Source organism: Acomys minous (genome assembly GCF_964271855.1).
Source record: "Acomys minous genome assembly, chromosome: 4".
Classification (NCBI taxonomy): Eukaryota; Metazoa; Chordata; class Mammalia; order Rodentia; family Muridae; genus Acomys; species Acomys minous.
The window spans coordinates 99,933,865-99,956,813 of NC_140486.1; the positions used below are offsets into that span (position 1 = coordinate 99,933,865).

At 46.5% G+C, this 22,949-nt stretch overlaps 1 protein-coding gene across 4 annotated transcripts in view; it reads left to right on the forward strand.

The window, feature by feature from the left end:
- The window catches only part of NHEJ1 (non-homologous end joining factor 1), a 92,510-nt gene extending 69,561 nt beyond the window's left edge, over positions 1–22,949 (forward strand). For 3 of the 4 annotated variants that reach the window (XM_084778529.1, XM_084778531.1, XM_084778530.1), the window contains 3 exons: positions 21,181–21,298; positions 21,814–21,941; positions 22,498–22,949. In XM_084778529.1, coding sequence (XP_084634655.1) covers positions 21,181–21,298; positions 21,814–21,941; positions 22,498–22,572 — 321 coding nt within the window. In that variant the 3' untranslated portion in view covers positions 22,573–22,949. The remainder of the gene's footprint in view (positions 1–21,180; positions 21,299–21,813; positions 21,942–22,497) is intronic. The other variant, XM_084778532.1, reaches the window with a different exon arrangement.

A 22,949-nucleotide genomic window follows, 5' to 3' on the forward strand; every position in this document is an offset into this window, starting at 1 on the left:
CCTCCCCCTCAATAATCCACCAAGCCCAGTTTGTGCTTCCCATATATTCCTGGGTGTGAGGACATCTACTGGACCATGATTGACCTACCAGAGGCAATATTCTTAAAGCAAATTGGCTCTTCTACCTTTAAAAGCCATCAATTGACAATAGTTCTTCAGCTGGGAGGAGGGGTTCATGAGCTCCTCCTCACTCTATGCTGCAGTATTGACTGGCTTGATCTTGTACAGGTCTTGTTAGGAGACCACAGCTGCTGTGAGCTCATGAACAGTCCTGTCACGTGCAGAAGACCACAGCTGCTGTGAGCTCATGAGCAGTCCTGTCATGCGCAGAAGACCACAGCTGCTGTGAGCTCATTAAGCAGTCCTGTCATGCGCAGAAGACACTGCTCACTCTGATACTTTCTGACTTCCAGGTCTTACGGTCTTCTTACCCCCTCTTGGTCCCTGGGCCTTAAGAGAATGGTAAGAATATTCCACAGAAACTTAATCTCTGCAAGTTGACCAGTTGGAGGTTTCTTTTTTTTAAATATTTATTTATTTATTTATTATTTATTTATTTTTTTATACAGTATTCAGAGGGCACCAGATCTCATTATAAATGGTTATGAACCACCATGTGGTTGCTGGGAATCGAACTCAGGACCTTTGGAAGAACAGCCAGTGCTCTTAACCTCTGAGCCATCTCTCTAGCCCCAGTTGGAGGTTTCTTAGTTAGCCATTATCCTCTGCACAAAGAAGCTTTGTAAATGAAATCTGAGAGCTTTACTAACCTATGGGACAGAGATATGAGTTAATATAGTTTAATACTATGTCCATTTAGCGGGATAGTAGTAGGTTCAGCCTGTGACTTCCCCAACTATGGGTTCTTGGTCATATTTATAGTAACAGGCATCTATTTCCTCCTGTGGAGAGGGCTCTAAATCCAACCAGAAAGCGATTGGTTACCTCTATAACATCATGCCATTGTTGTACCCACAGGCACAGCATGCCACACCAGCTGTTCTTGTAGTCCACAGAATTCACAGCTGGGTAAGACTGTTAATGACTTTTCTCTCCCAGAAGCCTACATGGCACCTCACGGTACTATGGAAGCTAGCCAGTGGGGCGGAGCTTCCTGGTCAGTACCAGTGTGGTTTGTCCATGTCTTATGACAAAAGTATATGATGTCTTATCTGAAACTTTTTGAGTGCTGACATAACACCCGGGAAATTTCACACTGACCTCATGTGATAGATCACAGACAGAGTGTATGGGCACTAAAATGTTATATAATATTGCTTTCAGTAAGTGGAGATAAGGCATATAGAAAACATAAACAATTTAATAGGCAGGTGGTGGTGGTGCATGCCTTTAATCCCACCACTCAGAAAGCAGAGGTAGGCAAATCTCTGAGTTTGAGGCCAGCCTGCTCTATAGAGCAAGTTCTAGGACAGCCAGGGCTACACAGAAAAGCCCTGAATTGAAAACCAAAAAAATAAAAAATAAAAATAAATACATAAATAAATAAATGTTTACTCCATCCTTAAGACATCTTATAATGCATATACAAATATTCTAAAGACATTTTATAATGCATATACAAATATTCTAAAATCTGAAATTCAGAATAAGGGAGTATTCAATATGCATGAACAAATGAACAAATACATGTATTATAAACATGTAGGAATAAAAATATTTATTTAAAATAATCTATAATTAATTTTAAACAGTTAATCAACTTAATATTTTGACTTAACATATGTATATTAAAGATATATTTATTTTATGTGTGTGAGTGTATGTGTGTGTGCCATGTGCGTGCAGGTGCCTGAAGAGGCAGAAGAGGATGTTAGAGTTACAAGTGTTTGTGAGACACCCATTGTGGGTGCTGGGAGCCAATCTGTTCTACAAGTGCTCTTTTATTTTTTCCTACAAGTGCTCTTAACTGCTGAGCCATCTCTCCAGCCGCCTTTCCTTTGGTAGAAGGTATCCCACTATGCATAGACTAGGCTAACCTTGAACTTGCAGTCTTCCTGCCTCAGTGTCATGACTACTGGGATTACAGGCATGCACCATCATGCCTGACTTCAAGGGAGGCTTTCAGGAAGCATGCCTGATCTGGTCACCCTAGTTAACTTTCTTGTCATTGCATTTGATAAAAAGTTCCCTTCCTTGGCCATATTGTACCATCCATCTAAAAAATGTGTGCTGTAATTATTAAAGGAACCCAGTAATGAAGTACAGAAAGATCAATATGCATCCAAAGTGAGTCCTCCTTATTGAGCATAGTAATATGATACAAAAGGGCAAGATGGCTCCGCAGGCACAAGTGCTGGCTACACAAGGCTAACTCCTGAGTTCAAGCTCTGGAACTCATATAAAGATGGAAGGAGAGTACTGACTCCACAAAAATTGGCTTCTGACCTCCACATGTATGCTACAGCATGCACGTTCACACACTCCCACACACTCCCACACACACACACACACACGCACATATATATATATATATATATATATATATATATATATATATATATGAAGAAAACACAGAAATTGAAATAGTAAAGCTTGATGCTGAATGGAGTGCATGTGCATGTGCATGCTCTCGCGCGCGCGCGCGTGTGTGTGTGTGTCCTAGGATCACTAGATCCATTTTTCTCCAAATTAGATATTATTCCAAGATACACCTGTACTAAACATACTTAGAATGTTGATCTAAAATCGCAAAGTCCTTATATCAGGACAGCATGGTGCCTACTGCCTTCCCAAAGGGGATCAGCAGAGATTAATGCTAAAGGCACCAATTCTCTCAGCCTGGGACTGAATTTGGAACTGAAATGCAGAGATTCCCAGGGAGTTTCATTTTCCAAGCTAGGAAGAGTGCTTGACTCAAATACATGGCACCCTGGGTTTGATTCCTAGCATGGAAAAAAATGGTCTCATTTTCCCAGGACAAGCTAATACAGATGACTTGCAAAGCACTGGTCCCCACAGTGCTGGCTGTCCTCGTCAGCTTGCCTGCAGTTGCATCATTCATGCTGGCAGGTCATTGGCAGCAGTTATTTGGATCTCTGCTATAGTTGGCTGGTTCCTGTGGGGTTCCTTCCTCTGTTCAACCTAGTATGCTGTTCAGAGTTTGTGGACATGCCTTCATCCCACTCTTTCTCCCCCAGAACCACCTGATACCATTCCATCGCTTCTGGTCTGTTCTGATGCAGGTTAAGGCTAGGGAGCTTGGAGTGGAGCAAGAAACCCCTCCCCCCAGCAGAGTTGGACAATCCAATGGGTCTCCTGCTTTTCTCTCAAAGTGGCCTGGATGAGGACCTGTATCATAGAACTCAACAGATTTTGCCAAGCACATAGACAATCATTCATTTCTTTGTGCCTAGAATAACTGGCTCAGTGTAGGCACCTGGTCAGTGTTTGAGTTTTGTTTGTTTGTTTGTTTGTTTTTGTTTTTGAGACGGGTTTCTCTGTGTAGCCTTGGCTGTCCTGAAATGGGCTGGCCTCGAACTCACAGAGCTCACTCTGTAGACCAGGCTGGCCTCGAACTCAGAGATTTGCCTGCCTCTGCCTCCCAACTGCTGGGATTAAAGGTGTGCACCACTACTGTCCAGCTAGGTCAGGGTTTCCTTTTGCTTGGTTTTGTTTTTCAAGACAGGGTTTCTCTGTGTAGCCTTGGCTGTCCTGAAACGGGCTGGCCTCGAATTCACAGAGCTCCACTTGCCTCTGCCTCCAGAACGCTGGGATTAAAGGAGTGCGCCACCATGTCCGGCTTCATTAATTCTATATGCACATAGCCCTGCTTGCTTAATAAATAAGTGGAAGTAACCTTTTCAATGAGCCTCTGAGTTTGTTGTCTTCCAGGCCCTGGAAAAGCATTCTCTTGGCCTCTCTCCAGGGTGTTGCCACTGCATATTTTTACTAGAGTTGAATTGAGCATCCCTATGCCTCAGGCTGGTGTAGCAGGAAGCAGCCTTACAGATGAAGTCAGACTCTGTGATACAGAGTCTGTGATAGAGAAACTCTGACTGTGGGCAGCAGCCGCCTAGAAGTCTTAGGACATTGCCTTTGAAAGGGATGGATGGCTGAGCATTTTGAGGCTCAGTTATTTCATCTCTACAGGACCTAAAGAGACTGTTCTACACTTTCTGCTCCACTCTCCACCCAGCCACTATGTCTCTGGCCTGATATCTACCATGCATACACCTAGAATGCCTAAATACGCAGCTTTGTAAGGGAAGAACTTTCGGAAATGTCTCTGTGGTAGTGCTGTATACTCTAGGGTAAGCTTTTGGACAATGGCATGGGTGTCCAAGGCTGCAGGAGGAGGCCCTGTGTTCCCTCCTGCACTGTGTTGTAGCTTCTTTTAAATTTAAATTAATAGTCAAGAACTCATATCTAGCTAGGCCAGTTAGAATAGGGTTCTCAGCCAGAACTGGGATAAGCATTCATTTAAACACGTTTTTATGACTATAGACTGGAAGTTCCATGAGCACAGTGGCCATATCACTGCTCCCATCTGAACTTCAAGCATCTACTTCAGGGTCTGGCACATAGTAGGTGCTCAGCATACATTTACTGAGTAAATGGTTCCTGGATACTGGAACCTCACAGCCTAGGGAGGCATTGGAAACCTGTGAACAGTTGGTAATTGAGGCTTGACATGGTATATACTCCTGAAATTTTAAAACTCAGGGGCTGGAGAGGAGGACTGAGAGTTTGAGGCCAGTCTGAACATGTGACCTTGTCTCAAAAGCAGAAACAGCAAAGCCCCAGCAACTAACATGTATTGTGGGTATTTTAAGGAAAGAACAGGGTGCTCCAAAGGCAGGTACTGTGAAGGATATGACCCGAGTGGCCGAGAGGGTCCCCACCACTGGAAATGCAGGGAGACAGATAGGAAAGAGGCGTCCTCCAGACCTGGCCAGCTAGTAGTAACGCTGAGGAGGAAGTCTGTGTGGCTGTTTATCTAGACTTTCATAGGCAATTTGTGAGAAGAGAAGGGTCCATTCACCGCTGCCCCCTCCCAGTAATGTTCCTTCCATATCCAGCTTTGTTCCACGACGCCCCCGATCTGCTGCTATTGACTGAATCAAAGGCTGCAGTGTGTAGCTAACCATGACGAACAATTGGTTGTTTATGCATCTGACTCCCTGACCAGACTATGAGCTTCTTGAGGGCAGTGAAGCTTGTTTCATCCCAGGACACATCTTGTGTACTCAATAATTGTGTTTAGTGACTGAATATAATAAGTTGATATTTTTTTGTGTGGTGCCTAGGTGCCAGGCACTGTAGTGAGCACTTTGCACACATCATCTTATTTAATCCTAGTAATAACTCCATAGTGAAAAGGAATATTGTTCCTTTTACACAGTTGGAGAACAAAGGCTTAGAGAGATGAAGTAATGGACCCGGAGATTTAAATGGACCCGTCTGACTGTAGAACTCCACAGTTGTGCTGAAATTAAGTGTCTTTCCTGGTTGCCTTCAAATAATTGAGAATGTTTGGAACTCTCAAGGGAGCAGAATTAGTATGTCACTTATATCATCTCATTTGACAGTTGTTGTGACAGCCCTTGTGGAAAACAACTTATTTTACATGTGTGTGTGTGTGTGTGTGTGTGTGTGTGTGTGTGTGTGTGTGTGTAAGAGAGAGGGGAGCGCGGGGGCAAGCTGGAGATTAAACTAGGGCCTCACACACGCGAGTCAGCCACTTCACCTCTGAGCAGCATCCACAGCCTTTATTTTTACTAATTTTATTATAAGAAAGTTTAAGCACAGAAAATTAAGTTGCTTGGGTAGGATAATAAAGCAAGTATCTAGGTAGTGGAACCATGCAAACTAGGTCTGTTTGATTCTAGATTCTGAGCCTTCTGTGATTCACTTCCATGCTGACTCCAGTTGCTTAGGCACTGGGCATCTGTGCTGCTGATTGTGTTGAAGTTCTTTCAAGGCTGTCTAGGTCTCTGGGCAGGGGAGATGGCTCAGCTGGTAAAATGCTTGCTATTGCCACACCAAACACGAGAGCCTGAATTCTGTCTCCAGGACCCACATAAAAAAGCCAAGTGTGGCAGCAGCACATCCTGTGATCCCAATGTCAGGAGGCAGAGATAGGAAGATCCCTAGGGCTTGCTGGCTAGCTAGGCAATCTAGCTGAATTAGTTAGCTTCAGGTTGGGTGAGCGATCCTGTCTCAAATAATAAAGTGAAGAGCAATTGAGGAAGATGGAGGCTTCACCTTTTCCAAACCTACTTTATTTGGGGTTCTTTAATGCTAATACCTCCCTTCCAACCCACCTACCCTAGATAGGAGAGAAAGGAGGTTTATGGGAACAGGGGAAGTAGACCTTTCTGAATTCAGTTCCTGGGAGTGATTCCCCTGATGTAGTCCACAGGATTTCAGCAGACCAGCAGTTCCACCAAAGTTGCTGCTGGAACCTAGAACAGCAGCCAGAATCTGGAGCCCTGAAGTGTTCTCTGGAGCAGTCTCTCTAGGGGCATCTTGCATACAGCCAAACAAAACCAAGACCCAAAAAGCCCCGCCTCCTGTTTTGGGCTATCTCCTCTCAGAGTCTGTACTAGGATGTGTTTCAGCTGGCAAAAACCAAGACCTCCCACGAAGTGGTTCGACTTTCTAAGTGGATAAACATCACCTGTTCTCTCACAAGTCCGATCCCCATCTCATCTTGGGATCAAAACAAAAACATGGGTGCATCCACTTCAGGAAGACAGCATACATCACCTTCTGGTCTCCATGTATATACACATGAATATGTACATGTGTGCAGGTGTGCATGTGTGCAGGTGTGCACACTCACATATGTCTAGACCTCACTAGATATACTAATGCATGTCAATAACCCAGAACCCTGAAGAAGCTGAGGCAGGAGACTTGTCCTAGTTCCAAGCCAGCCTGATTGATATGTCTAGTGATTCTAGGCCAGTCATGGCTACAAAATGAGACCCTGTCTTTTAAAAAAAAAGAAAGCTGCCCAGAATTGTGGCTCACTCCTGATATCCCTGCACCTGTCAGAACTACTTAAAAGTTATTCTGCGGTTGGGCACATGGTGCAGCGCTTGGGAGGCAGAAGCAGAAGGATCTTTGTGAGTTCCCAGGCTAGCTAGGGATACATAAGGAGACCCTGTCTCAAAACAAAAAAGTTGTCCAAGCCTATTGGGAGCCTGACAAGTTATTCCCAAGAGAGGGACCAGTATGGAGAATAAGTAAAGGAAGATGGAAATAGTAGAGACTTAATCATTTTTTTAATCCTTTAAAAAATACTTGTGCTTAGGGCGGTGGCACATGCCTTTAATCCCAGCACTCAGGAGGCAGAGGCAGGCGGATCGCTGTGAGTTCAGGACCAGCCTGGTCTACAAAGTGAGTCCAAGGACAGCCAAGGCTACACAGAGAAACCCTGTCTCGGGGAGAAAAAGTGTTCTTTCAGAGAACCTGGGTTCAATTCTTGGTACCCACATGGTGGTTTACAACCATTGGTAACTCCATTCCCAGGGAAGCAAAGTCTTTTGGTCTTATAGCACCAGACATGCATGTAGTATACAAAGCACCCATACACGTAATTTTAAAAATTTGAGCTAGAATCTGGATGCAGTTTTTAAAAATGCTAATTAAGTGTACACCAGGGGCTGAAGAGAGTGCTTGTTGTTCTTGCAGAGGACCTAGGCTCAGTTCTCAGTTTCCACAAGGTGCCTCACAACTACCTCTACCAAGGGAATCTCACACCCTCTTCTGGCCTCTGTGGGCACTGCACACATGTGGTACACAGACAAAACATTCATATAATGAAATAAATACTTAAAAATAAGTGTACACCAATCAGTGTCTTAAACACAGTCATATGATTGTGCAGTTGTAACCGATATCTATTTCCATCATCCTCAGAGAAATCGCCCACGCATTTGTATTTATTCTCCATTCATCCTTCTGCCAGTCCCTAGAAACCACTGACCTACTCTGTTTCCAGGCATTTGCCCATTCTGTGTATTTCTTACAAGTGGAATCCTACTGTGGGTTGCCTTTTGTGTCTTCCTTCTTTCATTTAGCTTCCAAAGTCCATATATTGAAGCGAGTATCGGTAGGTATATCATGACTTGTTATGGGAAAACAATACACCGGTCTATGGATGTATGACATATGTGGGACCAGCTATTTTGTTTGGGACACAGTCTCACTGTGTAGCTCTGAGTGTCCTGGAATTCGATGTGTGGACTACGCTGGCCTGGAACTCACAGGTCTGCCTACCTCTGCCTCCTGAGTGTTGGGGTTAAATGTATGTGCCACCACACCCAGTAGGAGGATATTTTTAATTAATTATGTTTATGGCGGTGCTATAACAATCATATAGCAGCCAGAGGCTAGCATGCAGGGCTCAGTTGACTTCTTCTACTATGTGGGTCTCAGAAATCAAGCTTAGGTTGTCTGACTTGGTGGCCCCTTTTAAAAAAAAACTTTAAATTTTTTATTTTTATTTTATAATAATAATAATATCGCATATATGTAATATGTATGTGGACATGATGTGATGAGGGGCATAGACACCCTGGTGTGCTTGTGGTCAGAGAACAACACTGTTGAGTTAGTTCTTTTCCGGCCTTGATGTGGGTTCTGACACTGAAGTCCGGCCACCAAGCTTGCATGGAGCTAGCACCTTTTCCCGCTGAGCCATATCACCAGCCCAGATCCCCCTCACTGTTGTTTGCTCTGTTGATGGGCAGTTGAGTCCTCCCCACTTTTTTTGGCTATCATGACCGATGCTGCTGTGAATATCTGTTTAGTGTTCTCACAGCGTTGAGGTTTGAGCACCAAGCTTTTTTTTTTTTTTTCCGAGACAGGGTCTTGCTGTGTAGCTCTGGCTGTCCTGGACTCACTTTGTAGACCAGGCTGGCCTCAACTCACAGAGATCCGCCTGCCTCTGCCTCCCAAGTGCTAGGATTAAAGACGTGCGCCACCATGCCTGGCTTGAGCACCAAGCTTTACACTTTGCTACAAACCCACATCCTCAGCCACACACTTCCAAATGTACACATTATCATGTGATCATGCTTTCAATTATAAACATTTGAGTCATAATCGATTGTTACCTCTTTGAGGATCTACCCGTTTTCAGGAGTGATTTCTTTCTTTTGTTAATAAATATTTTGAACAAAGTATAAGATGTGGGTGTACATGGTAGTACCTGCCTTTCTGAGGCAGAAGCCCTGTACACTTGATGCTAGCCTGATCTATGTTTAAAGCTCCAGGCCAGTTAGGACCACATAGTAGGATTCTGTCTCAAAACAAGAAAACCACTTAAAGTATAGGATGCATATTTTTAGCATGCCAATAAGCATCTGACTTGGAGAATTGTTGCAAGATGAACAGCTGTGTAGTCAGCACCCAAATCAAAAATTCGAAGTTTGGAGACTGGGGAGGTGGCTCAGCAATTAAGAAAGAGCACTGGGGACCCAGGTTCAATTCCTAGTACCCTCATGGTGGTTTGCAACTATCTATAGCTCCAGTCCCAGGGGATCTGATGCCCTCTTCTGGCCTCTATGAGGACTGCACAGATGTGGTGCACAGACATGTATTCAGGCAAAAACACTCATACATATAAAATAAAAATAATAGTCTCAAAAAGTTTTAAAAAGAATTAGACAATTTCAGTTCTCAGAAGTTCTCCCCTCCCACCTCAGAAAGGTGACCGCTGCCATGAGTTCTCATAATTCTGCCCATTTTAAAATTTTATCCAAATGCTATCATCTCACATGTATTCACTTTTGTGTAATTTTTTTCCTTCTGTTTGTGAAGTTTACCCATTGTATGTACATGGCATATTTTTCATTTCTGTATGCTATTTCACTGTGAGACTGTGCCACAGGTTGCCCCTTTGTATTTGAATGAACACATTGAATTGGAAAGGTTGGCTCACAGGTAATATGTGAATATTTAGTTTTAGTAGATACTGCCAAATCATTTTTTCAAAGTGATCACATTTCAAAGTGATCAATTTATTCCCTTAAAGCAGTATTCGAGAGTTTAAGGATCTTTAAGATTTTACTATTGGGGTGTGTGTGTGTGTGTGTGTGTGTGTGTGTGTGTGTGTGTGATGGCACCTATGTGGAGATCAGAGGACAGCTTTCTGGAGTCAATTCTCTCTGTCCACTGTGGATTCCAGAGACAGAACTCAGATTGTCAGACTTGCAAGGGAAGGTACTTTTGCCAGATGAGCTATCTTACCGGCCCTAATAGTGGGAGAGTTTAGTTTATATCACAGATTTTCCAGTACCTGATGAGTGTGTGTGTGTGTGTACATGTATGGGCACATATGGGTGTGCATGTGTTTACATGTATGTATGTGTGCCCATGTGCATGTTTGGGAAAGTTGTACATCATCCAGTGGAATAGGAGAAGACAGTGTGTCACCCTCCAGAGAGCAGGCAGCAGGCAGGTGAAGGCAGGAAGCCCTTGAACTGGCCACAGGCTGTGTTCCCAGCTGTCAGGCATGTAATTTGGGTGAAAGAGAATCTCCCTGGTGGCAGAGGTCTTGCAGAGAACACTCCTGGTCCTCCACTTCACCTTTGCACCTGCAGGCCTAGCTGACAACTGTCCTCTCATCTCCACAAAACCAGGGAAATAGTGAACCTGCACAGGGCTAGTGGCAAAGGGCCGTGGCACAGGGCAGAGCTGGGACCTTTTGAGTCTTAAGAGCTGTGGGTTTGTTGTTAAATGTGATGCTTTCCCTTTCTGGTCCCACCACACTGTTTCATTTCTATTTGGGAAGGGATGTTGAGGTAGCAGAATTTGATAACCTGATGTTGAGACTGCCTGTCCCCTCCTAGAGGCCAGCCGGAGCCAGAGGGACAGGAGCTGCTTGTTTGGGGCAAAGAAAGGAGTGGGGGGCAAAGCAAAGGAATGGGAATTGTGACTCCACTTTGTGCGGGGCTCAGAGGACGCATCCCCCCAGGAAACCACTTTGGTCCCTCGAGCCCTTTTGCTACTCATTAGTTGCTCTGCAGACTAGAAAGCCATGGTTTGTGCTGGGGCAGGGTGGGGCTCCAGGGACAGTTTGGGCTCTGGCCGTCCAAAGGGGAGGGGGTTGGTTATGGAGTGAGTGGAGGGTCACAGCTCAGTCTGTGCCATTTGCTTGTCACCTTGAGAAGTTCCACCTTGTCTAGCAAAACCTCCTTTCAGAGGCAGCCACCACAAAGGGCTCTTATAAGAGCAGCTGCCCCGCCCCCACCCCCACTTCCACTCCCAGTGCCATTATTTTTCTTTGGGGCCTTCCTGCAATGACTCTGAGAGGCTGTGCTTCTTTCTAAAGGCGATTCAGAGCCTAGCGTCCCCCTGTCCCGCAGTCATTTCTGTGATATTATGGTGCCTGGGGAGACTGTGTGCAAGTTAATCACAGCTCACTCCCTCCAGAAAGAAGACCCTCTCTCTGCAGCTTGGGTCATTTGGGGCCTTAAGAAGGGAGACAGAGCTTTCTAGGTGCCGCTGGACCTCAGAACAAGAGCCAGCCTCCTCTAAGGGGAGACTTGTCCATGGTGGTTCTGTGAGGCCTTCTGCCTAGTGGGTCAAGGGGAGGTTCTGAAGTCACCTCTGTGGATCTATGATGGAAGAATTAATTAATTCTTTGGGCCTTTGTTGTTTCATAATGAAATGAGAATGATTTTAGAGCCTGGCTAGTAAGGTAAATATGGAGGTTTGTTGGGTTAAATTTTTTTTTTTTTTTTTTTTTTTTTTTTTTTGGTTTTTCGAGACAGGGTTTCTCTATGTAGCCTTGGCTGTCCTGGACTTGCTTTGTAGACCAGGCTGGCCTTGAACTCAGAGATCCACCTGCCTCTGCCTCCTGAGAGCTGGGATTAAAGGCGTGCGCCACCACTCCTGGCAGCTCGGTGGTAGAGGATGCGCTTAGATGTGTGACTCTCCAGCATCACATCGTTGTAAAGTTAGCCAGGTGTGGTGACATTCATAGAAAGATCACAAGCAAGTTCAAGACTAGCTGCCCAGTGAGATGCTGTTTCAAGAATTCAAAGCAAATCAACAAAATCCTTAGTCTTGGAAGTGCTGATCCAGCCTTCTGCTTGGACCTCTCTTGTGAACTCCTTCTTCCCACCTTCCTTCTTTTCCAGCTGAACCAGAGAAATTAATTAGAATACACAAGCAGACCTAAACTGTCTGTCTGGAACTGTGTGAACTCTTCCTATCTTCACCTCTGTTGTAGTTCCCACATGGGCGAGAATCAGATGTTAAAAATATCCCAGTCTCAAGCGAGGCCTCAGAAAGTGACCAGGGAACCTGACTAGGTGACACACATGGATGCTGGCATGCACAGGGTGAGTTTGCCTTCATTCTCCCATCTCACTGTAAGTGGGAAATCGGCAAAGTAGACTGTAAGTTAAATAATTTTCAAAATCACTAAGCCACAATTAATTTGTAAGGTCTCTAAATACAGTATTATTCCCAGGAAGCTCGGGGTTCTTTTTCTCTCTAGCCCAGCCCTGTGTGGATGCCTAGAAGCAAGGGGCTAACTGTGGAGGTCAGCAGTGGCAGGGCAGAGTGGCCAGAGGCGGCCTTGTGACAGGCACAGACCCAAACAAAGCTAAGTCAGACCAAACACTGAGCAGTGTCAGCTCTGTTGTTGATCTCCTACTTGGACCTTCAAGGACAGTGTGCCCTTAGGATGCTGTGTGCTCTTTCCCCCAAGTCACCAAGGTTTCTCATCACTGAGCAGATAGAGGGGCTGACTTTTTTTCCCTTTATGACTATTGTTTGTACAAAACAATGGGTTTCAGCATGACATTTTCTTACCTGCACATAGGGTGCTTTGATCGTGTTCATCTGATATGGGACTGTTTGTATAGTAAGGGACGAAACAGGGGAACCCCCTCACGGTTAGGTCTTCCCTAGAACTCAGAAGCTGTTTGTCTAGGTGAGCCTCTGTGGAAAAGCAGGATAGGACAGTTGGCAGTTGTCACCTGAAGCCTGGAGCCCAGGCCTCACCACTGTACTACTGTTCTCGTCTTCTTCATGTCTCCCGAACACACTCTGGGGAAGCGAGAGAGTCATCCCACCCGAAACCATGGACCCTTTTGGTGGCAGCTTGGAGGGCATGTTTTTCTGTTTCCCACACAGCATGGAGTGATGGAGCAGAGTCCTTCTGCCACCCTGTTAGGAAGGAAGCAGGAAATATCAACAGTCATGGGAAAGCACTTCCAGTTCAAACACTGCTAGGTAGCTGGAGCTCTCTTAGTACTTTAGAAAGCATTCAAATGGTGTGGTGTGGGGGGCACATGGGTGCACGCATGCGCGTGCACTCATGCATGTATGCTGTGGCGTGCCACTGGAGGTCATGCTTTGTGTTTCATGGAGAGAATTATAACTGAATTTCTTTTGTCCCTGTTCCCTCCCTGCAAAGGTCACATGGAATGAGGGTAAAGCCTCTTGAGCAGGTTCTGAGAAGTGGGAGAGCAAAGGTGACTTTTGAGATTCATGAAGAGTTGGTATGGGGAAATGAAGAGCCATAACTCATATGAGGCAGGTGCCCGTCACAAACACTAAGGGCCAGAGAGATGGCTCAGCAGTCAAGAGCACTTGCTGCTCTTGCAGAGGACCAGAATTTAGTTTCCAGGTCAGGAGGACTCACTACCTCCTGGAATTCCAGCTTCGGAGGATCCAACATCCTCTTCTGAAGGATACAGGTGCATCCACTCCACTGCATAGACCTTTCTTGTATCACAAAATTTAAAAAAAAAAGAAAGAAAGAAAATCTTCTAAAGAACCAATATTGATTAATCATCTCCCAGGGTCCATCCACTAATGCTCCCAAAGTAGGTGTTGGTCAGTTTTTTCTGGTGAGGGAACAGCAGCTGATAACACAGCAGGGAATTGCCAGTTAGGGTTTGGATCCAGGCCTTCTCATGCTGGAGACTGAAGAGCAGGCTGACATGGCGGAAGGGGATGGTGACCTGGGCTCTGTCACCCTCACTTGCATCTTAACTGATTGTTTGGAAACCCTGTATTTTTTTTTATATCAGTTACAAGTTAATGAGAGCACGCCCTGGCTTCTTTGTATGTGTTATCATTTGGACATGCCTTGAATCAGGTTGGCATAGGAATAAGACCAGGCAAGAAATGTAGTCAGCTCGATAGTTGGCCCCACGTCACTGTGAATGCCTGTAATGGAGGTGGAGGAAGAATGATCAAAATTTCCAGCTGGTCCCTGATACATCGTAACACATGTGATGCCAGCCTGAGCCACACGACACTGTCCCAGTGTGCCGTGCTAAGGGAAATGCTTACTTCCCCAAATACTTGCTCCGTTCTCTTATTAATCCCCTCATCAACTCCATGGTATAAGTGTTCAGTCTCAGCCTGTACTCCTTCCCCCATCCTCTTCCCCTCCCTCCCAATCCAGACAAGATTATTGTGGACCCAGGAGTTAGCTCATATTGTTTTTTATCTTCTTGTTTCTTACACATTGCTAGGGATTGAACCGAGGGCTTCATCATGCTAGACAGACACCCTACCACTGCCCTGTGCCTGACTTCTCTCATGTGTCACCCTGTCCATCAGCTTGAAGGTGTGTCGGCCTTTTGGATTCACCCTAAACCTCGCACCCAGCCCTCACTGCCTGCTCTGCTGTCACCTGAACCATGTCACCTTGCAGCGTCTCTTCTTTTCCTCACCCAGCAATCCTTCAGAATATAAAGCATTTCACTTCACCCTCTGCTGCATCATGTCACGATTCCAGATAAACATAGGCGCATATCCATGTGCCTGCCGTGCTTGTCCCCTCATGCAGGGCGACCACCTAGTTCATCCTTCATAGTGAGACACTCGCAGAAGAGCAAGAGGCTCTAATAATAATTAAAATGGAAAGTAAGCATAAACTGGACCATTCCAGGAAAACTGAAAACAACTCAACCACATGGATTACTCTCTCACTTCCATTTAGAGTTTTGAAATGTGTTCCATGACACTTTCGTGACCTCTGTTTAAACTATATCACAGAACTGGAGACATGGCTTAGCAGTTAATAGAGTTTTCTGCTCTTTCAGAGAACTGAGTTCAGTTCCCAGCACCTATCTCACCTCTAGGGGATCTCACACCCACTTCTGACCTCTGGGGGCACGGGCACACACACGCACATGTGTGCGCACTGGGCAGCGATGGTGCACACCTTTAATCCCAGCACTCGGGAGGCAGAGGCAGGTGGATCACTGTGAGTTCAAGGCCAACCTGGTCTACAAAGCAAGTCCAAGACAGCCAAGGCTACACAGAGAAACCCTGTCTTATAAAAAACAAAACAAAACACTCTAACACACACACACACACACACACACACACACACCAAAACACTGCATAACATTCTTGCCCCAATTCTACAGTACTTTGGCTAAGTTATTTGTTTTCATGGGTTGTTTTCTTTTTTTCCCCATGACTGTGTGTGTGTGTGCGCGCGCGCGCGCGCGCCCACGTGTATGGGGGTGGGGGGAGGTGGCGGGGGAGAGAAGAGAGAGAGAGAGAGAGAGAATGTGTGTGTATTTATGTATTTAGGGTGACATTCTTGTGGCCTGGCACCCATGTGAAGGTCAGAGCCTTCTACCATGTAGGTCCTGGGCATTGAACTCAGGCTATCAGGCTTGGAGGTAAGCACCTTCACTCCATTGAGCCATCTTGCCAGCCCTTGGGAGTATGAAATTAGCCCTGTGTTTCTTGTTGGTCTTCGCTCTAGAGTTTAAGCCTCAAGAGGGCAGCACCTGCTCAATCCTGAGCATCTTGGTAGATGCTTAGAATGTTCTACACTGGAGTAGGGGGGCAGAGGGGAGTCGTGTTTCTGGAAAAGACTTTCTCATTAGATGCATCTTAACCATTTCCTTGTTCCCATCTACTCATTTTGGCAAACCTTTTGGCAGTTAAGGCCTTAGAAGAGTTTCTAATGCTGCTTCTTGTCTCTAAGAGAAACAAATTGAGAGCATCACCAGGAGTCCCAGGATGGAGGTACGGGTTCCGTGGGGAGGCAGCAAAGCTTGCCACAGTTCAGGAGGCAGGTGAGCACTGTCTTTAGAGAAATCCTAAGTTGGAGGTCTGTTGGTGTGTGTGACATGGTGAGGGTTAGTCCATGAGCCTTGAAACTATGGTAGCTCCTGGGACAAATACCAGCGACAACCCAAAGGAGGACGCTGGCGGGTTCTGGTTAGTTTGTTTCCCCTTGTCATTCCATCTATTAAATATGCCTCAGGCAGAAGCACATATCCGCAGGGAGCTGAGTATTGGTGTGAGCCTTTTTGAGGATTCTACAGGTTTCTTTTTTTGGAACATCTCAAAAGAAAGAGTGAGGGAGCAGACCACGTAGCTCGAGGTGAAAATCCCCACTGGAATCTTGCCAGCAAATCCTCTGGGATTCTTTAATTTTTGCTCCATGGCTGTGTGTTTTGGACTTGAAGTGGGAGTGACCACAAAAAAAAGGTGGTGAGTTTGGGCTCTAGGAACAAAGATGGGCTGCAACAAGGGACAAGAAAATAAGACATCCCAAAGAGATTCTGTCAGTTTGGGTTTCCCACAGTTTCTGACACGATTTAAGCAGGAGCCAGAGCCCTAGTGAATTATCTCAGGAGGGTAAACAGTTGTTAGCAATGGGAGGGTTATGCAGTGGCTGAAGGAGGGTTATGCTGTGGCTGAGGGAGGGTTATGCAGTGGCTGAGGGAGGGTTATGCAGTGGCTGAGGGAGGGTTATGCTGTGGCTGAGGGAGGGTTATGCAGTGGCTGAGGGAGGGTTATGCTGTGGCTGAGGGAGGGTTATGCAGTGGCTGATGGGAGGGTTATACAGTGGCTGAGGGAGGGTTATGCTGTGGCTGAGGGAGGGTTATGCAGTGGCTGATGGGAGGGTTATACAGTGGCTGATAGGAGGGTTATGCAGTGGCTGATGGGAGGGTTATGCAGTGGCTGAGGGAGGGTTATGCAGTGGCTGAGGGAGGGTTATGCTGTGGCTGATGGGAGGGTTATGCAGTGGCTGAGGGAGGGTTATGCTGTGGCTGATGGGAGGGTTATGCAGTGGCTGAGGGAGGGTTATACAGTAGCTGAGGGAGGGTTATGCAGTGGCTGAGGGAGGATTATGCAGTGGCTGAGGGAGGATTATGCAGTGGTGATGAGAGGGTTATGCAGTGGCTGATGGGAGGGTTATGCAGTGGCTGATGGGAGGGTTATGCAGTGGCTGAGGGAGGGTTATGCAGTGGCTGATGGGTGGGTTATGCAGTGGCTGATTGGGGGAGTTATGCAGTGGCTGATGGGGAGTTATGCAGTGGTGATGGGAAGGTTATATTCTGGTGATGGGGGTTATACAGTGGCAATGAAAGGGTTATTCAGTGCTTGTGACTATTGAAGTCAATGATAAAGAAAGACTAGGAGTTTAAATAAATATAACAAAAAGTCTAAACGTGGAACCTAGAGGAAGTTCTGAGTCCACATCATTGTTTTAGTATTACTTGGGGGCCAAGAAAGCTTTGGCAAATACTATCAAATAGAGAAAGTCAGTTGTGAAACACAAGGAAATCTCCATGGCATTACTCTTAATTCAGAAAAAATGGGCTGCAATCCAGTGGACGTGAATTTAGCTTTCTAGTTGCACTCGGAATGATACATCCCATTTCGTCACACTTTTGATTGACCCTCACCTATTTCCACTGTGTTCAGAGTCCAGCTTCTCAAGGCTCACCTTGGTGTCACCACTTCTGAGGTCTTTTTTTCTGGATTCTCGGTGTGAGTTCACCCCTTTCTTCTCTGGGTTCTTGTCACCATTGGTTTAGAATTCTATTACAGCAGATCACTGAAACACAAAGCCAAACAGTACGATCTGCCTATCACACACATGCAAATGTGAATTCTCGAAAGTAGAGCTTTTACTTGTTGACTCAGATCTGTCCTGAGGAGGGAAGGACTGGGGTGTCCATCCCCCTGCACCTCCTTCTATAGTGCCTGCGTCTGTAATTCCACTCAGGCTCCCCGGGCTTGACTTGTCTCTGCGCTAATCAGATGAACGGGTCCTGCTGTAGGCTCACATGACTCTTCTTGCCCTGACGTTCTGGGCAGTGACCCGATCCATGCTGGTACATGGTGCTCTGGCTAGCTGCACTTACAGCAGGAGACACTATTTGCTTTGCTTAGTTCTGACTCCAGCATTCTCGCTTTGATCTCTGTGGCCTGCCCCACCTCGCCCCTGCCATTGTCCTGCCCTGGGAGCTAATGTTGCTCCTTTTCTAGCTCAGGTGGCCACATACCTCTCTTCCTCAGCCTTCTGGGAAGATGTCCAGGGATTCAGGGATGCTGGAGAGCCCCTAGGGGCTCCAGTTTGTACCAGTTGCTGCTTTTTCTTCCCATGTTCAGTTTCTTCGTCTTCTTTTTTACTCTGTTCTGTTTTCTTGTCACTTTAGTGATAACAGGTGATATAAGATGGATGATGTAAGAGATTGCAAATTGTAATCCTGGTAAAGGCTAGGTTCTCATTTTTTAACTAAATATTGCTGTCCAGAACAGCAAGTAAGTAGTGGTTTTATGTTGGTTTCCTGAGGAGAGACTGCTTAGAACTTAGGCCCATTTTCCCACTTACTAGTTCACACTGAACACCCCAGCCAAGCGGGTCCCTGCTAAGGCCTACACTTCCATTCATTCACAAAAGGTGGACTCCCCCATCCCCCAACAGGTGAGGAGCTACTTCACATGACAGGACAGTGGTAATGAAGAGGAGAGGGAAATAGGTTACTATTTAGAGTGCATAGAGCAATGCATGTGGTAGGCGTCTAGTAAATGGAATTGCTAGTACTTCTCTGAGACTAGGTGTGTGCGTGGGATGACCATTGGCAACTACAGGGCTGGATCTCGCTGAGAAAGGGAGACCAGAGGAAAGGCCGGGGTTAGGTTCTGGACCTGTGCTTAAGTTCAGAGTAGCCATGGCTTGAGTTACTTTTCACTTCTACTTCACTTGGGGATTAAGGACATGGTAAACATCAGTCTAGAAAATGAGTCTATTTCATTCCATGTAAAGGGCAAAGGGCGGTGACCCTGTACTACTGGATTCTGCCAAGTCTGTTTGTGCAGCTGTGCTGTACCGACCAAGTCGCAAGTGAGTGGCCAGAGAGGGTATACGTCTCTTGAGCAAAGATCCTAGATGCTGAAGAAAGGAGAGGATCCTTTGGTCTTTCTGCTGCCAGGGTCTGCCGCCCACCTAGGAGAGGGCTGTCTTTCGGAAGAAGTGGCCTAAGGATTAGAGAGCCCAACCTAGTGAAGAGAGAGGTAGAGGAGCCACAGCTGCCGCTTTGCTTTTGGTGGTCGTCACTCCTCAGAAGCATAGCCGAAGATGGCTGGTGCAATAGCTGCCTGGGATTCCTGCTGGTGGCGAAGTGTAGACTCCAGGCTCCCAGATTCATTGTCCGTAGCTTCCAGTGAAAGTGCAAGCCTTGTTGAAACCTGGGCTCTGTTGCAATAAGATGAAAGGAAGTCCAAGCCTAAGGTAGTCGCCATGGAGGTGAGGTTGGAGTGAGGTGACTGTATTATCCCCTGTGGGAGCCACGGGTCCTTCGACTTCTGCCCCACTCAGGGAGGCCTGCTGTGATCCTAGTGGTCCAGCATGAAGTCACTGCTTCTCACACGCTCTCTGTCCTGTTCTTTCCCCACATGAGGAATGTCAGGCTGAGGATGCAGCTTCGTGGTAGGGCATCCCCCTAATGTTTGTGAAGCCTTGGGTTCGGTGCCCAGCACTGTAAAGAAACATCTTTATAGCACAGGAGACATGCCCTTGACATGAGATATTACATATGGGCCAAGGATTTTAGGGTTGGTTCTCGTGCCAGCTTCTGGCTTGACTGCCCCACGGACCTGCTGGTTTGGCTGGGAGCCATCATTGTAGACATGTCTAGGGACAGATGAAGTGCTTTCAGGACCCATTCCAGGACTCTGGAGTACAGCTAGCGTTGGGACGCCATACTCCTGTCACATTTTTGGATTGTTTTTAGTTCAGTCTTCAGCCATTCTTTCATCTCAGTTCAGCTGAAAAATTAGGCGAAGAGTGTCCTGTGAGTGCATATCCACCATCCGTCCCATGGCAAAGGTAACATAACCTGAGAAGTTTCTCGGCTTTCGTGTCATCATCACCTCCTTAAGGAATCTCCCAACATTTTCCTAATCACTCCCTCTCAGGAAATTATAATTCCACAGATATAGCAAAGGTTTATTGAGCCTTTAAAATGGCTCAGGAGATAGAGGTGCTGGCTGTGAGACCTTACGACTTGAGTTCCAAAACCCTTGTGCCGGGGGGGGGGGGGGGGGGGGGAGAACTACCTCTCATAGGCTCTCTTCTGACCGGTGCATATGCGCTTGCATATATGCATAAATAAATACATGCAAAAATAGCATCTATGTGCTGTATGTGTCTTTGTGTTATTGCACTGTAAGAGAAAAACTTTTTTCACCCCTGAAAAAACTTCTCACCCCCCCTTGGAGAAGTGTCACCGCCACTGAGGGGCATGTGGAGTGTAGTACAACACAGCTGCATTACAGTCCAGTATATAAGATGGCAGGTGGATCTCCAGAGCTCTGTTGACTACTGTATTTTCCCACTCTAACTATTATCATCCCGTCATGATTTTTTGTTCTTCCTCAGTCTGTTGTTCCTATTTTGCTCCCTCCCCCCATCCTGGATTTCATTCTTTTTCTTATCTACTGTGGAAGTTCAGGAATAAACTCAGTTAAGACAGCAAACTGTCCAGCCCAGGGACACTTAAGGCAGATAATTTCTTTTGTGTATGGTGGTGCTCCTAGGGACTGAACACAGGGGCTTGTGCATGCTGGGCAAGCACTCTGTCAATGAACTGTACCCCAGCTCAGGAAGATAGGTTCCTAAAACAGGCCCCTAAGAGATCATCTCTTAGCCCAAAAGAGTCCGGAGACATGTGGAGTATCTACAGGAGAGTGCGATAGACCTCATGAGTGGAGGAAACAGACAAACATCAGGCCTTTCAGAGGAGAGTCCACAGCAAGGCTCTGTGCTGGCAGTGCCATCAGCCTTTCAGATGGAAGCCTTGCATGGGATCACACTTCCTCATATAGATTTGTTTGGGGTTGATGGCAGTTCTGTCGGTGGGATTTCAGCTCTCTTTTCTCTAGCCAGGCAGACCAATGACAGTATCACCTTTTCTCTAGAAATTGCCAGAGGCATGTGCTGTTGGAGATGGAAGGCCATTTGCCAGCAATCTGCAGAGTCTGTATGTGGCGGTCACCAAACAGCAGATCCAAGCAGGGCAGAAGCGGAAAGGCTCTGGTGAGTATGCCTTGTCACAGCTGCTCTTCTCGGGGTGGAGTTAGAGCTGTGCTGTCTGCTTTAGCAGTTCTAACCGTATAATCTATATCGTCTCAATTAATAAAAACCATATAAAATTAAATTTTCATCTCCTTCTGAAATCAGCCACACTTCAAGTGCTCAGTAGCCCATGTGGCCAGTCGAGATACGGAGCACTTACTTCACCACAGACCGTTCTCGTAGCTTGCACTAGCCCAGATGCTTAGGAGTTCGTGAGAGAGCTAGTGGGAAGATTGATCTCGTGACTGAGAGAATCAGGAGATACATAGTGATTCAGGCACCCCTTGTGAATCAAGGAAGCTCAGCCTACGTGCTGAAAGTGGGCTCAGGAACAGGGTCTGCTCAACATCAGTGGAAGCTGGCCCCTTCAATCTGTTAATATATTAATAGCAAACTCTGCCCTTCGTCCGAATGCGTGGTGAATGCTTCTGTTCTGAGAGTGGGCTTTTTTCTCTGCCTTCTGTTGACCTTTCTAGTTTCAGGAGAGACTCAGACTTCAAGCAGCACCTCTTCTCAGGGAACGGATAGCCAGCTTCTGAGCCAGCCAGAGCAGTCTGTCTCTTCCACTCCGACGACCCCCTCAGAGCCTGAGTGTGAGCCCGTGGTGAGTCCTGGGCAGCTGTCTGAGCACTGGTGGGAATGCGCACCTGTAACCTCACAGCCATGGTCTCCGCAGCTGCTGCCTAACTGACACCGCCTTGATGGTATGACAGACTGAGCTGCTTCCAAATCATAGAACATCTGGTTGCCCCACACCCTGTGTTTCCCTCATCTGCTACCCTTGGGCTACATGCTGAACCTTGACCCCCTTTTCACCTTACTCTACTTCTAGTGATGGTCTGTGAGGGGCACTTAAAGATTTATTATTTATGTATTATCATGTATACAGTGCTCAACCTGTATGTACATCTGCAGGCCAGAAGAGGGCATCAGATCACATTATAAGATGGTTGTGAGCCACCATGTGGTTGCTGGGAATTGAACTCAGGACCTCTGGAGGAGGTCCTTAATCTCTGAGCCATCTCTCCAGCCCAACACTTAGACTCTTACAGCATTGCCTAAAATATACCTCGAAACATCTATTACTTTAAAAAGGCCTCAGCCAACCTGGAATTGGAACTGAGATCTGTTTCTGCTAACTGGGATTCCTTTTCTTCTAGGCTACTTCGGGCCCTGTGCATAGACCTCAGCTGGCCAAGTCCAAGAGGAAGAAGCCAAGGGGACTCTTCAGTTAGCTCGCCATGTCTCGGCCACTGAGAAGGGAGCTGAACAGCCTCCCAGCACCGTCTGGAAGGGAGCTTGCACGGCAGAGCCTTCCTCAGATAGAGCCGCGGTGGGAGATGCAGGCTTATGTTGCTAGGCCGCCCAATGGGGACTTCACCAACGGAAGCCTGACTCCAGCTCCCTGGGGTGAAGCCAGCTCCTGTTCTGTGGCACTGTTCTTCTAGAACTAGCACCCTGTGCTGAACTTAGATGTGTAAAGCAAGTTTGCAAAGAAGTACATACCCAGGATGCCTGTCTGCCTTTCCCGGGGGTCTCTCGCCAGTCCCACATGCCCCTTAGAAAACCGCTTCTCTCCACACAGAATAAAAGATGCCCACACTCCTCCTCA